At 41.7% G+C, this 17,076-nt stretch overlaps 1 protein-coding gene across 1 annotated transcript in view; it reads right to left on the bottom strand.

Moving 5' to 3' along the window:
- Nucleotides 1-17,076, bottom strand: part of b4galnt4a (beta-1,4-N-acetyl-galactosaminyl transferase 4a) — a 430,046-nt gene that overhangs the window by 183,756 nt on the left and 229,214 nt on the right. The window contains exon 3 of the mRNA XM_055934959.1: nucleotides 2,132-2,230. Coding sequence (XP_055790934.1) covers nucleotides 2,132-2,230 — 99 coding nt within the window. The remainder of the gene's footprint in view (nucleotides 1-2,131; nucleotides 2,231-17,076) is intronic.

The following is a 17,076-nucleotide window of genomic DNA, read 5'->3' as shown; positions in this document are numbered from 1 at the left end:
TCGAAAATGAACTCAGGTGCATCCTGTTTCCATTGATCATCCTTGAGATGTTTCTACAATTTGATTGGAGTCTACCTGTGGTAAATTCCATTGATTGGACATGATTTGGAAAGGCACACACCTGTCTATATAAGGTTCCATAGTTTACAGTGCATTTCAGAGCAAAAACCAAGACATGATGTCGAAGAATTGTCCGTAGTGCTCTGAGACAGGATTGTTTTCGAGGCACAGCTCTGGGGAAGGATACCATAACATGTCTGCAGCATTGAAGTTCCCCAAGAACACAGTCGCCTCCATTCTTAAATGGAAGAAGTTTAGAACCAGCAATGCTCTTCCTAGAGCTGGCCGCCCGGCCAAACTAAGCAAACTGGTGAGAAGGGCCTTGGTCAGGGAGGTGACCAAGAACCCAATGGTCACTCTGATAGAGCTCTAGAGTTCCTCTGTGGAGATGGGAGAATCTTCCAGATGGACAACCGTCTCTGCAGCACTCCACCAATCAGGTCTTCATGGTAGTAACCAGACGGAAGCCACTACCCAGTAAAAGGCACATGACAGCCCACTTGGAGTTTGCCAAAAGGCACCTAAAGGACTCTCAGTCCATAAGAAGCAAGATTCTCTGGTCTGATGAGACCAATATTGAACTCATTGGCATGAATGCCGAGCGTCACGTCTGGAAGAAACCTGGCACCATCCCTACAGTGAATCCTACAGGGATGTTTACCTCCCAATAGAACAACGACCCTAGCACACGGCCAAGACAACAAAGGAGTGGCTTTGGGACAAGTCTCTGAATGTCCTTGAGTGGCACAGCCAGAGCCTGGACTTGAACCCGATCTAATGTCTCTGGAGAGACCTGCAAATGGCTGTGTAGCAACGCTTCCCATCCAATCTGACCGAGCTTGAGAGGATTATGGTAGAAAAATTACAAGATGATGTTTTCAGACTGTTTATGCATCAAATAAGGTTTGATGAGTACTCTCTCATCTGTGTCTGTGGGACTGAGTTGGGCCTCTGGGGCTTGGCGCTAGCAATTGATTATTGATGGCTTGGTGATAAAACCTACAGCTTGCATTCCACAGAATGAGTTGGTGTTTGTATACTGTGAGGTAGGTACCAGGGTTGGAGATGTCTCTCGTGTGGATGGCTGATGGGAGGAACCTTGTCTTAGGGGACAAACCCTGGTTTCTATACAATTGGAACAGTCTTCATAAGAAATGCTATCTGGGATACTCCTTTCTCACATACAAATCCTAACCTTTTTGACCTATTCCAGACATCTGTTGTTTTGTCACGTGTTAAGGAGGATGTGTCTTAACTATAAAATAATGTGGCTCAGTTCTGCTCGTCGAGCTCTCGGCATCACACTTCAGAGTGTGGGATCGACCAGCTTCATTATTGCAATAATTAATGAAGATGAATGTTTTGAAGAAACGACAAAGTCTCTCTCACTGAATTAGAATATTCCACAACAGGATCTGCAGAGAAGAATGGGGAAAACTATGTCATACCCAAGAAGAGTCGAGCCTGTCGTCGCTGCCAAATGTACTTATATATATATATATTTGCAGCAATTTCAAAACACCTGTTTTCGCTTCGTCATTATGGGTACACTAATGAGATTTGTTTTTTAGAATAATGCTGTAACAGAACTAAATGTGGAAAATGGAAGGCGTCTGAATACTTTCCGAATGCACTGTATATACACTACCGTTCAAAAGTTTGGGGCCACTTAGAAATGTCCTTGTTTTTGAAAGAAAAGCTCATGTTTTGTCCATTAAAAAAACATGAAATTGATCACAAACACAGTGTAGACATTGTTAATGTTGTAAATGACTATTGTAGCTGGAAACGGCTGATTTCAATCCAGGTGTGTGGCTTAGCCAAGTCTTTAAGAGGCTTCATTGCAGGTTTGTTATTCAGATAAGTTTCTCAGATACTAAGCGAGGGAGACAGATTTCTGATCAGTTTTTTTACATTTAGATCATAAAAATGTATATCACTGGGGTAGGCGGCACCTGATTCTAGATCAGCACTCCTACACTGGGATGTTTTGTTAATAAGGGACCTGGTCTCAGAGCGGATTTAAATACAACAGAGAGACCAAAAACTAAATCCTATCCTGTGAACTTACCTCAAGTTTCCATGGCAACTTCTTGTGGCGCTGGCTGAGAAACTTCCTGATGTGGGCATGGTCTCTGGGGTCAGCTCCAACAGCATTGGACTCATCCTCCTGGAGAAGGACAGAGAACATGGTCAGTGGGGGGTGGTTGAGACAGGGATGACAGTTATGGAGAAAAGAGAGAGAAGGGAAAAAGCATCCAAAGGACATAGAAATGGAAGAAAGTACAGGCATAGATGAAAGTAGAGTGATGGATTATGGTAAAGAGGAAGAGGGAAAAATATGCAGATTATAGGACGAAAAAGCAGATGAAAATGATGGAGAATATGAGAGAGGGGTAAAGGGAAAGATTGTACCGTTACTCTTTCACTGTATAAATCAAAAAGTGCAATAATAGAAAAGTGGTATCACTTGCAGTGCACAGAATATGTGATTAGCATGAGGTTGTAAGTAACAAACAAAAATCCCAGGACATAGACATATCTGACATGGGCATAAAGCTTAAATTCTTGTTAATCTAACTGCACTGTCCAATTTACAGTAGCTATTACAGTGAAAGAATATCATGCTATTGTTTGAGCAGAGTGCACAATTATGAACTTGAAAATGTATTAATAAACCAATTAGGCACATTTGGGCAGTATCGATACAAAGTTTTGAACAGGTTCATTGAATCAGTCTAAAACTTTGCACATACACTGCTGCCATCTAGTGGCCAAAATGTAAATTGTGCCTGGGCTGGAATAATGCATTATGGCCTTTCTCTTGCATCTTTTACCAGATCTAATGTGTTATATTCTCCTACAAACTTCAAAGTATTTCCTTTCAAATGGTCTCAAGAATATGCATATCCTTGCCCCAGGTCCTGAGCTACAGGCAGTTAGATTTGGGTATGTCATTTTAGGCAAAATAAAATTTAAAAAAGGGTCAGATCCTTAAGACGTTTAGAACAAATTCTTATTTACAATGATGGCCAACTCTGGCTAAATCCGGACGATGCTTGGCCAATTGTGTGCCACCCTGTGGGACTCCCAATCACAGCCGGATGTGATACAGCCTGGATTCAAATCAGGTACTATAGTGACACCTCCTGCACTGAGATGCAGTGCCTTAGACTGCTGCGCCACTCATGGTTGTGTTCCAAATGGCACCCTATTCCCTATTGAGTGCATTACTTTTGATCAGAGCCCTATTTATTCAACCTTTAATTTGACAGGGAGTCATGCTGAGACCAATGTCTTTTTTACAGATGATCCCTGTATAAGACATACACATCAATACACACCAATATACACTATTGTTGTATTTTATCTTGAAATACACTTATTCATGTTACCATACTAGAACTTATTGATTACTTGACATGCATAATGACTGTATATGTTGGGGTCAATGGAGGGTGGATAAAAATTAGGTGTATGGAAAGTTACTGAGTGAGACAATGGGGGGGAGGCAAAAAGTTTACATTCTGTCAAACATGTTATTCTTAAATCTCATGGATCCTATGGAGGGAGGCAAAGGGCAACAGTCTGGTTTCAGTCACTTATAATGTAGGACAGCCGTGGATAAGGGAGGAGTAAGGAATTCCGCCCGAGGTCAGGTCAGATGAAGTGACATGGAACACACATAGACTTACATGCACACAAATGTTCTAGCAGGAGGCCGGGCCATGACTACACCAGTGAGAGGAACAAATTAAGATCATGACTAGCAACAGAGATGTATTGGCAGTCTACATGTGCAAGGACTTGACTCTACCTAGTAGGAGGGTATAAATATACTGCACCAGTCAAAAAGCTTGGACACACCTACTCATTCAAGGGTGTTTCTTTATTTGTACTATTTTCTGCATTGTAAATTAAAGTGGAAACATCAAAACTATGAAATAACACATATAGAATCATGTAGTAGCCAAAAAAGTGTTAAACAAATCAAAATATATTTTATATTTTAGATTCTTAAAAGTGTTCATCCTTTGCCTTGATAACAGCTTTGCACACGCTTGGCATTCTCTCAGCCAGCTTCATTAGGTAGTCACCTGGAATTAATTTCAATTAACATGTAATTTCAATTTTTGTTAAAAGTTAATTTGTGGAATTTCTTTCCTTTTTAATGTGTCCAAGCCAATCAGCTGTGTTGTGACAAGGTGGGGGGGGGGGGGGTATACAGAAGATAACCCTATTTAGTAAAAGACCAAGTTCATATTATGACAACAACAGCTCAAATAAGCAAAGAGAAATGACAGTACAGCACATCATTACTTTAAGACATGAAGGTCAGTCAACACGGAACATTTCAAGAACTTCAAGTGCAGTCGCAAAAACCATCAAGCGCTATGATGAAACTGGCTCTCATGAGGACGGCCAAAGGAAAGGAAGACCCAGAGTTACCTCTGCTGCAGAGGATAAATTCATTCGAGTTAACTGCACCTCAGATTGCAGCCCAAATAACAGACACATCTCAACATCAACTGTTCAGAGGAGACAGCGTGAATCAGGCCTTCATGGTTGAATTGCTGCAAAGAAACTAAAGGACAATAATAAGAAGAGACTAGCTTGGGCAAAGAAACACACGCAATGGACATTAGACCAGTGGAAATATGTCCTTTGGTCTGATGTGTCCAAATTTGAGATTTTTCTTCCAACCACCTTGTCTTCAATTATTTTATTATTTTATTTTAACTAGGCAAGTCAGTAAAGAACACATTCTTATTTTCAATGACAGCCTAGGATCAGTAGGTTAACTGCCTTGTTCAGAGGCAGAACGACAGATTTTTTACCTTGTCAGCTCAGGGATTTGAGCTTGCAACCTTTCAGTTACTAGTCCAACGCTCTAACCACCAGGCTACCTGCCGCCTTTTGTGAGATGCAGATGTAGGTGAATGGATGATCTCTGCATGTGTGGTTTCCACCGTGAAGCATGGAGGAGAAGGTGTGATGGTGTGGGGGTGCTTTACTGGTGACACTGTGTTTGATTTATATAGAATTCAAGGCCCACTTAACCAGCATGACTACCACAACATTCTGCAGCGATACACCATCCCATCTGGTTTGCGCTTAGTGGGACTATCATTTGTTTTTCAACAGGACAATGACCCAACACACTTCCAGGCTGTGTAAGGAGAGTGATGGAGTGCTGCATCAGATGACCTGGCCTCCACAGTCACAGCCAATTGAGATGGTTTGGGATGAATTGGACCGCTGAGCGAAGGAAAAGTAGCCAACAAGTGTTCAGCATATGCAGGAACTCCTTCAAGACTGTTGGTACAGCATTCCTCATCTAGCTGGTTGAGAGAATGCCAAGAGTGTGCAAAGCTGTCAAGGCAAAGGATGAACACTTTGAAGAATCTAAAATATATTTTGATTTGTTTAACATGTAGTCACTTTTTTGGTTACTATATGATTCCATATGTGTTATTTCATAGTTTTGGTGTCTTCACTATAATTCTATAATGTAGAAAATAGTAAAAATAAAGGAAAACCCTTGAATGAGTAGAGTTGTCCACTTTTGACTGGTACTGTATGTGCTTGTGTAAACATGTCTTTGCAGGTGTTTGACCCCGTGGGTGAATAAACTTGGTTTGAGCTTTTCCAAGTCATCCGTTTGAGTTTTTACACTGTTTGTTTAGAACCTAACGCTGTACACATCGATATACACATCAACTGAGTGAACAAAACATTAGAAACACCATCAATATTGAGCTGCAACTCCACCACTTTTGATTTAGTTTAATACTTAATATTGAGGAAAAAGCTCTTTTATACCAATTTCTCTGTCCTTCACTACTGAGTGCTGCTGCAGGCTCTATGTGTGTCTTGACAAATGATGTTCACTGAGTGTTCGAAACATTAGGAACACCTTCCTAATATTGAGTTTCACCCCCTTTTTCCCTTAGAACAGCTTCAATTTGTCGGGGCATGGACTCTACAAGGTGTTGAAACGGATCTACAGGACGCTATCCCATGTTGACTCCCATTGTTGCTACAGTTTGTCAAGTTGTCTGGATGTCGTTTGGGTGGTACACAATTCCTGATTCACATGGGAAACTGTTGAGCATGAAAAATCCAGCCGCTTTGCAGTTCTTCATGCACTCAAACCAGTGTGCCTAGCACCTACTACCGTACCCCGTTCAAAGGCACTTAAATCATTTATCTTGCCCATTCACCCTCTGAATGGCATACGCTGCATTCGGAACGTATTCAGACCCCTTGACTTTTTCCACATTTTGTACGTTACAGCCTTAAACTGGATTCAATATTTGTTTTCCTCATCAATCTACACACAATACACCATAATGACAAAGCGAAAATAAAAACTGAAATACAATATTTACATACAATATTCAGACCCATTGCTATGAGACTCGAAATTGAGTTCAGGTACATCCTGTTTCCATTGATCATCCTTTAGATGTTTCTACAACTTGATTGGAGTCCACTGTGGCAAATTCCATTGATTTTACATGATTTGGAAAGGCACACACCTGTCTATATAAGGTCCCACAGTTGAGAGTGCATGTCAGAGCAAAAACCAAGCCATGAGGTCAAAGGAATTGTCCGTAGAGCTCCGAGACAGAATTGTGTTGAGGCACCGATCTGGGGAAGGGTACTAAAACATTCTGCAGCATTGAAGGTCCCCAAGAACAGTGTCCTCCATCATTCTTAAATGGTTGAAAAGTTTGGAACCACCAAGACTCCCTAGAACTGGCTGCCCGACCAAACTGAGAAATCGGGGGAGAAGAGATGTGAGCAAGAACCCGATGGTCACTCTGACAGAGCTCCAGAGTTCCTCTGTGGAGATGGGAGAACCTTCCAGAAGGATAACCATCCATGCAGTACTCCACCAATCAGGCCTTTATGGTAGAGTGGCCAGACGGAAGCCACTCCTCAGTAAAAGGCATGTGACAGCCAGCTTGGAGAGTGCCAAAAAGCACCTAAAGGACTCAGACAATGAGAAACAAGATTCTCTGGTCTGATGAAACCAAGATTGAACTCTTTGGCCTGAATGCCAAGCATCACGTCTGGAGGAAACTTGGCACCATCCCTATGGTAAAGCATGTTGGTGGCAATATCATGCTGTGGGGACGTTTTTCAGGGACTGGGATACTAGTCAGGATCAAGGGAAAGATGAACGGAGCAAAGAACAGAGAGATCCTTGATGATAACCTGCTCCAGAGCACTCAGGACCTCAGACTAGGGTGAAGGTTCACCTTCCAACAGGACAACGAATCTAAGCACACAGCCAAGACAACACAGTAGTGGCTTCGGGACAAGTCTCTGAATGTCCGTGAGTGGCCCAGCCAGAGCCCGGACTTGAACCCTATCGAACATCTCTGGAGAGACCTGAAAATAGCTTTGCAGCCTGAGAGTGCTTGAGAGGATCTGCAGAGAAGAATGGGAGAAACTCAACAAATACCGGTGTGCTGAGCTTGTAGCTTCATACCCAAGAAGACTCGGGGCTCTAATCGCTGCCAACAGTGCTTCTACAAAGTACTGAGTAAAGGTTCTGAATACTTTATATGTGATGTTTCAGTTTATTTTTGTATTTTTTTGTTTGTTTCAAAAATGTCTAAAAACCTGTTTTTGCTTTGTCATTATGGGCTATTGTGTGTAAATTGATGAGGGGGAAAAAAACATTTAATCCATTTTAGAATAAGGCTGTAACTTAATATAATGTGGAAAAAGTCAAGGGGTCTGAATACTTTCCGAATGCCCTGTACATACACAATCCATGTCTCAATTGTCTCAAGGCTTAAAAATCCTTATTTAAACTGTCTCCTCCCCTTCGAACAACACTGCTTGAAGTGGGTTTAACAAATTACATAAATAAGGGATCATAGCTTTCACCAGGGTTCACCTGGTACGTCTATGTCATGGAAAGAGCAGGTGCTACTAATACTCGCATCAAAATGCGAAACAAAATCCTATAAAACAGACACATTCTTCAGTTATAAAAGTATTCTATCAGCCATCTGAATTGCTCTACAGGCACCAACTCTTCTAATTTTAGAGAGTTTAGGGAATTATTTCACAAGTAAGGCGCAAAAGAACTAAAAGCAGATTTAAGTAACTAATTGGATATCGAAGGGATCTTCAGAGTTAGCAATCCTTGGTAGTTTGTATGTTTATAGGTTAACAGTGAAGTTAGGCACAGGTTCCCAAACTGTGGGGACGCCAACAAGAGGGGTGTGAACAGTGTGTGTCATGAACAGTGCTTGTGCCCATAGAAATAAATGTGGTGTGTGCGCGCGTGCACAAGGGCAGGGGGGGTCGCGGGATGTTCGCCAATGTTGGAAGGGGGGTCTGAGTGAAAAAGTTTGGGAACCCCTGAAGTAAGGTACAGCAGAAGTTTATGCAAGATGGCTTCAAAAACAAAAAGATTGCAATGCATCGATCTACGAGACTTCAAAGAGGGCCAGACTACTTTCTGAAAACGAAGGCAATGATGTGTACAGAACCTGTCGCCCATAATAAAGTGTATTATAAACTGTGTCCAAACACAGTGGAAGCTGCATTCATATACACAATATCACCATAATCTATAACCGGTACGACTGAATGATTTGTTTTCTGCTATTTAATGAAAGGCGTGCCCTATTCCTATTAAGGAAGTCCATTTTAATTCCTAACTTCTTAACTAACTCATCAATATGCTTTCTGAAAGTTAACTTTTTATCCATGCAATTTAAAATGTAATTTAAGGAGGCAGCAGATATGAAACCAGACTGATAGACACTTAGAATACACTTTGAAGCAAGAAAATATCTAAGTTGAGTGTTGATTAAAAAGAAATCTAGAGATCAGGTGAATATTATTAAAGTCAGAGGGGTCACCATCTTTGTGGAGAGGGAGCACATGAACAGACTTCCAGACCATAGCACCCAAGATAATTATCAGGTAAAAAATGTGTCACTAACCAGGTTTCCATCCAATCTTTTTATGTGAGTAAAGTACATGTCAGATAAAATTTTCAGGACAGGTCTGATGGAAACAGAACATTTTTCAGTAAACTTTCCAAATGTCGACATAACCAAATACGCTAGACAAGGTGGGGTCTTTTGTGTCGGTAAAATTAATTACACGAGAAATGTCAGAGGAAAATGTATGCGCAAATATGGATATATTTACCTCATATCGAAGTAAACTTGGAGACACGTGCTGACATGTGGTCCTCCCACTACGACTCATCGGGAAGCATGTAGTTTATTAGGCTACAGATGAAATAAGTTATGAAGAACGTCACAGGGTGGTGAAAGTGCAAGGTGATGAACTTGTTGCTCCTTTCCAATAAATATTGAGGGGTCTTATTCTGGTGACTGAATCATCGATGCTTGGCTACCATTTGACAAATACAAATAATCTGCTGCGCTGTTGGCTAGAGCACACGTGCCAATACCAGAGTGTGCCCACTCACTACATAACATAACATTTTTGTGAGAAAACCATCAGTAGAGTTGAAAATGCGATGGACACCCATTTAACAATTTTTTTCGGTACCTAAGCTCTGACGAAGGCCGTGAGGCCGATACGTAAGTTTATTAAAGATCAGTGATACTATCAAGAGCAGTGTGCGGTTTCCTTTTTCCTTCGTCTTGTTCAACTGTTACCATGCACCTGCAAAAAAGATTGCTCGGATATGCGAGTGCCTTTTGAATTTTGAGGTACATGGGAATTTAACAAAATAGTAGTTTTATGTGCACTACTTCATCACGCACAGCCTTTTAGCTGCAACAACTCAATTTGATGGAAACACATCTCTGGAAGGAAAATGTTGAAAACATTCCCGTGAAAATCTGTCGCCAATTGAATGGAAACTGAGGTACTGATTCCACAATAAGGGGACTAGAAAGCTGCACCAAGAAAGGCTCATGTGCCCTGATCAAAAAGCAGTGCACTGCATACTGTACAGTAGGGAATAGTGTTGTCACGATACCAGAATTTTGACTTCAATACCAATACAAGGTTAAGTATTGTGATACACGATACCATCACGATACTCGATACCAAAACGATACCACGGAAAAAAAGGTGTATTGGTCAAAGTCACAGAATAGCAGCTGATCTAGACATATCTTTTGAGTTCAATATCATACAAAATAAAATAAAAAATATGCATACATTCGAGAAAATTAATTATATAATCATACAATCTATTTTATTTTCACTTTTTTTTAACAGATTTTATCTACATAACATAATGGTAATCATTCATTTGAATGGTAAATCTCTAGTCTAGTGATAAACTGGGTAAATCAAGATGTACTGTAGCCTAGGCCTATTCACAATACAGGTAAATGCATATTCAACAGGAGTGTGTACATGCATTGAAGTTATTGAGCTTGTTTTGGCTGATTTCATTGGACTACAGATGACAATCTGTTTCCCTTCCACCTGGGACTGATTTTATTGCACTGATCGACACTATTTGCATAGAAAAAGTAATATCTTATTTTTACAAAAGTGTGCACTGTCTCTTTAAGACCCATGACTTCGGAGGCGCTAGAGAGTGTGCTATCGAGTAGACGTGCTTTGCTAGAGCTCCGCTCAATTTTGAAACAAATTCATATTTATCTTAACCTCTCACAACCTATAACTTCAAACATTGTCGGGAAAAGGCACAAAAACAGGGGGTGCTAAACAAGATCATTTGAATGAGATAGAAAACGAACCAATTTCAACATCGCCGACCCACGAGGAGTTAGCTGAAGATACTAGCTCCCAAGAGTTCCCCACATAACCTACTCAAAGTGACGTACTGGCTGCTATAAACTCACTAAGCAAGAAGGTAGACACAAGGTTGGCAACCCCACACTTGAATGGTCTCAGGATGCTTTACTGTTGGCATGACACAGGACTGATGCTAGCGCTCACCTTGTCTTCTCCGGACAAGTTTTTCTCCGGATGCCCCAAACAATTGGAAAGGGGATTCATCAGAGAAAATGACTTCCTCAGCAGTCCAATCACTGTACCTTTTGCAGATTATCAGTCTGTCCCTGATGTTTTTCCTGGAGAGAAGTGGCTTCTTTGCTGCCCTTCTTGACACCAGGCCATCCTCCAAAAGTCTTTGCCTCACTGTGTGTGCAGATGCACTCACACCTGCCTGCTGCCATTCCTGAGCAAGCTCTGTACTGGTGGTGCCCCGATCCCGCAGCTGAATCAACTTTAGGAGATGGTCCTGGCGCTTGCTGGACTTTCTTGGGTGCCCTGAAGCTTTCTTCACAACAATTGAACCTCTCTCCTTGAAGTTCTTGATGATCCGATAAATGGTTGATTTAGGTGCAATCTTACTGGCAGCAATATCCTTGCCTGTGAAGCCCATTTTGTGCAAAGCAATGATGACGGCACATGTTTCCTTGCAGGTAACCATGGTTGACAGAGGAAGAACAATGATTCCAAGCACCACCCTACTTTTGAAGCTTCCAGTCTGTTATTCAAACTCAATCAGCATGACAGAGTGATCTCCAGCCTTGTCCTCGTTAACACTCACACCTGTGTTAACGAGAGAATCACTGACATGATGTCAGCTGGTCCTTTTGTGGCAGGGCTGAAATGCAGCAGACATGTTTTGGGGGGATTCAGTTAATTTGCATGGCAAATAGGGACTTTGCAATGAATTGCAATTCATCTGACCACTCTTCATAACATTTTGGAGTATATGCAAATTGTCATCATACAATCTAAGGCAGCAGACTTTGTGAAAACTTTTGGCCACGACTGTACATTGACAGCCCGATTTGCCTGAATCATGCTTCCACCCTGCATTGGATGATGTGGTGTTTTCACAGTGGAGGGAGAAGGGGCTCAGAACAATTGGTAACTTATACATTGATGGTCAGTTTGCTTCATTTCAACAATTACAGGGTAAGTTTAACATGCCAACAACATATTTTTCCAGATACCTCCAAATCAGGAATGTCTTAAGTACACATATCCCACAGTATGGCATTAAGCCAAATAATCCTACATTAGATAGCCTGATCCTTGTCAAACCCCATCCAAAAGGGTCAGTCTCTAGACTGTATGATGTGCTACAGGCCCACATAGAGGTATCCACAGACACCATTAAAAGGCCTTGGGAACAAGAACTTGGTTCAGAAATCTCAGATGAGGACTGGGTAGAAGCTCTCAGGAATATAAACCACAGTTCAGTGAATGCCAGACACAACCTTGTACAGTTTAAGGTGACACACAGGTTACATTACTCTAAAGTAAAACTGCATAAAATATTCCCGGACACCTCACCACTGTGTGAGAGGTGCAATCAGGATGAGGGGACGTTGACCCACTTATTTTGGACATGTCCTAAGTTACATGCTTACTGGGCTCTCATTTTTAATTACTGATCTAAAGCCTTCGATAGAGTTCTAGCCCCAGGATCATTGATCGCTCTGTTTGGTACAGTTGATGGGAATAACCAGGAAGGGAAAGCTGCCTCTCATTGTACTCTATTAGCCAAAAGGCTCATATTGCAATTTTGGAAAGTGGAGACTGCACCTACCTTTGAAATGTGGTTACGGGATTTAGGGAATGTAATACGTATGGAAAAGATTTGATACAATACCTCCAATAGAAGTCCAATGTTTCACAAAATATGGCAGCCGATACTGGATAAATGATCTAGTCCCGCTTCATAACTGGGTTGATGATCTGCTGCTACTCTGTGCTGTACTACACTCCATATTTATTTTTGGCTTAACTACACTGCTTGTAATGACAATATGCTGTCTTCTTATACATGTACCACCTAATAGGATTTAGTTTTATTTTGTGTATGTGTGAGTTAAGTTTTGTTTTGTCCTCTAAATTGGCCATCCCATTCAACAGTACAATGAATGTCAATGTTTGTATCACTGTATTTCTTTATTGGAAAATAATTAACATATTATAAAAATGTAAAAAAGACCCATGACTTCATTCACTCACACATTGAGTTTGAGGTTTAAGAAAATACTGTATGATCTTGACTGGGCGAGACATGAGGCGGAGGAGACAACGGGAAGTAGAGACGATGGGAATTAATAACGTTTTTTGGTGACAATCAGCGTTAAAATCAGCAGTCTTTTGTGTTATGGTTATAGTTCACAAACAAGGTACTAGGGCAGGCTTGGGCAAAGGCCGTCCCGGGGGGCATATGCGGGCGGCCCACAACCTGATTCAATACGGCCTGCGGAATCCTGCTCAGATCACATAAAGAATTTGCGATAGTAAAGTTTTGAAAAATGTATTTGTTATTCAAATTAAAAGCCCAATGAATAATGGCCTTTGTGTAATGATTTAAATCCCACCGCTTGTGGGACATTTAATTTGAAGGCACGTATAAATAACAACTGCACAGGTGTCACGACTTCCACCGAAGGTGGCTCCTCTCCCTGTTCGGGCGGCGCTCAGCGGTTGTCGTCACCGGTCTACTAGCTGCCACCGCTTCCTTTTCCCTTTTCTGTTGGTTTTGTCTTTATTGTTTTCACCTGTTCCTTGTTTGTGGTTAATTCGGGGCTATTTAAACCTTCAAGGCCCGCCTGCTTTTGTGCGGGCTTATTTTCTGTTCTGTCAGTGGAGGTTTGTGTTCTGTTACATTACGTATTGTTTGGTGTCCCGTTTTGTTGGTCATTTGTGCCTGTTGTTTTTGGCGTGACCATTTTTGGGAATAAATACGTTTTTTTCTGGAAACTCTGCTCTCTGCGCCTGACTCCACACCCACCACTCCTAGCTAGCGTGACAACAGGACAGACAGTGACAGACAGGCTGACACACACGTCACAGTTAGAAATAGTAGCTAGCTAGAAATTGCGCAAAAATGAGTTTTCCAAAGATTTCAAAGAAAAGGAAAGACAATGAATGTAGGGTGTTCCAGCAAGAGTGGACATCTAAATATGTCTTTATTGAGGTATCAGGGAAAGCTGTGTGCTCATTGTGCAAAGAGAGCATCGCTAACTTGAAAGACTACAACTTGTCCCGACACTTCCAGACGAAGCATGCAGAGTAATATAGGAATATGTCTTCTGAGAGGAAAAGTGCATCGAAAGAGTTGCTTTCTCATTTGCTAAAGCAGCAAGGACTTTTCACAAAACTGCATTCAGCAAACGACAGAATTGCGAGAGCTAGCTATGCACTGTCCCACAAAATTGTTAAACATAGCCAGCCATTCGCTGAGGGTGAATTCATTAAAGAATGTTTAATTGACTCTGCATCAATACTTTGCACCAATAAGAAAGAGCTGTTTGAAAATGTTTCCCTGTCAAGACGAACGAGTGTTGAGGACATCGCAGAGAATATGGAACAACAGTTGAAAGACAAGGTAAAGGATTTCACCTTCTCCTTGGCCCTAGATGAGAGCAGTGATGCACGTGAGGAGCTTGCTTCAGTGCAGCCAATGAAGAGCACAACCACAGGGAAATATTTATTGGAGGAGGTTAATAAGTGTGTGGCAAAGCTGGGACTGAGTTTTGAAAAGTTATCCAGTGTGACCACTGATGGGTGCCCAAACCTGACAGGAAAAAACGCTGGCTTTTTGAAAAGGACACAAGATCAAGTAGCTGAGCTGAACCCAGATCAGAAAATAATATTTATCAGGAGGTGCTCTGTAAATGTGTTCTGAAAACGAGCCATGTTGTGGATACAGTCACTAAAGTGGTAAACTTCATAAGAGCAAAATCTTTAAACCACAAGCAGTTTGTTTCACTGTTGGAAGAGTCAGAGTCAGGTCATGCAGATCTCCCCTACCACACAAACGTGAGATGGCTGAGTTTGGGGAAGGTGCTTAAAAGGGTGTGGGACCTGAAGTCGGAGATTGCTGAGTTTTTGCAAATGAAAGGAAAATATGTGGATTTCCCTCAACTGCAAGATAAAGAATGGTTGGCTGATTTTGCCTTCACCGTGGACATCATGGCCCTCAAGAAGGAACAGAATTCCCAACTACAAGGGAAGGGCCTTTTTGCACATCAGATGTAGGAGTCATGCTCAGAAGATGTTTGTACTGTTAGGGTCAACTTATGTATGTGAACAGACATTTTCAGTGATGAAATATAACAAGTCAAGGCACAGATCATCTCTTACTGACTCTCACCTCTCAGCAATCCTGCGCATAGCCACGTCAGAAAATGTACCTGACTTCACTGCTCTAGTCAATGCCCATCAGAGACTGCACTCCTCACACTGATTGAGTATTTTAAATGTAATTTTAAACTCTCTCTCTTTCTTGTGTTTTTGTGCATAACTACCCGTTGACAAGGGTTCTGTCCGTGGTGCTGAATGCACAGTGTACTCTTCCCTCCGTGTCGTTCATTGCATGTTTAATAATGAAAATACCTACCAAAAGGAGAACATGGATGTGGTTTATTTCTGTGCATGTTAAAAAAGTTAAATAATTAGCATATCTGGACATGATTTACAGTAGATATCTGTCAACACAGTCATACACATGATGTATAATCCTGTACTATGATTCTGGCCCGCGCTGGCAAAAAATATATTCTACTGTAGCCCTCCATGGAAAATAATACCCATGCCTGTACTAGGGTATGGAATTGATGTTAGCTTCAGCTGTAAGATGGCAAGGAAAGTTAGGCAACAAAGCTGGAAGCTACCGGTATCTTCTTGCATTGTAAAGTGTTCGAGCCTCTATAGCACATTGTTTTGCGAACAGTAATGAAGTGTTTCAAGATTGCTACATGCCGTGTTGCATTATTTAAGTGTGTTAACTTCAGTGCAGCGTAAGTGGTGATGCAGCCCAGACTCCCAGTGAGCGCAGTGGTTCCTCAGGCTAGAGCTAGCAATGAGTAAGTGGAGCAGGGTGCTCTCACGCTATACGGATACATCGGCTGCGAAGCTATACAGACTTGATCCTCTCTCAATCGGTTGATGTGAGACATATGAAAAAATGAAAAAAATGAAAACTGTTTTTCATGTTCTTGTATCAAAAAAATACAAAAGTTCCAGTATACCTTGCAAGTCTAGTAGGGAATAGGGTGCCATTTGGGTCAAATTCCATATCACCCCACAGTCATCTATCTTTAATTCATGAAGCTATGCCTTTTTAAAACATTCTGTGCATTATGCAATGCTGACGTTTAGTAATATCTCAACATCTCAATCATCTCAACACTCTGGCAGCATGGCTCGCTGTTTCATTTTGGGTTGGTACGAGTTGTAGTGGTGCTTTTATGTACTTAGTGGAGTAACAGACGTGCGCAGACAGGCGTACACACACACACACACATACACATGTGCATGAACACACACACACTCAAGCACCCCCCCAAATACACGCATACACACTCCCTCTCCAGTACTCGCCTTGCCAGGGCTAAGCCTGCGGGCCACAATTAAAGTGCCAGTGGAATCTCCTTTCACTATTCATGCCCTTGTCCCACATTTGACTTCCTAAAGCCTAATCTCTGACATACTCCTGCCATCCGTCCTAGGACCCCTGAAGTCCTTCCCCTGATCTGGGATTTACCCTACTACTCAGAAGGCTTCAGACGGAATACCGTGGCTCTTTTCTTGGCAGCTCTGGTAAAAAGCATGTTAAATGGTAATATTGTTGTAAAGGCAGCCCACAGGAGTAGCTAAGCAGACGAAAAAAAAAAGGAATGGCGCTCAGATCCCCGAGGAGAGAGATTGAGTGAGTGTGAGTCGGAGTGCTGTTAAACGAGCTTCCTCTATTTGCCGGGGATGTTGGAGAGAGAAAGGTACAGCCCTGGAGAGATGGATCTATTTAAACAGGCGCCTGCTTCACACGCAAAACAAGAGAAGAACAATGGCTTTGTCACGAACGCTTGAGCAGTATGAGAAAACGGAGAAAATCAACTAAAAAAAAGTGAAGAGTTTGGTGCCGAACTTATGATTACATTTTTTTTTTTACTTCCGACAGAATGAAACAAAAGGGGAGGGGAGAGGGTTTGCACACGCACAATGAGCAAACATGCATGCGTGCGCATGCTCAGGCTCCTCTGAACAACT

This window comes from Salvelinus fontinalis, chromosome 9 (genome assembly GCF_029448725.1).
Source record: "Salvelinus fontinalis isolate EN_2023a chromosome 9, ASM2944872v1, whole genome shotgun sequence".
Lineage (NCBI taxonomy): Eukaryota > Metazoa > Chordata > Actinopteri > Salmoniformes > Salmonidae > Salvelinus > Salvelinus fontinalis.
Note: the sequence above shows the minus strand (reverse complement) of the source record. Positions and strands in the feature narration are given on the sequence as shown.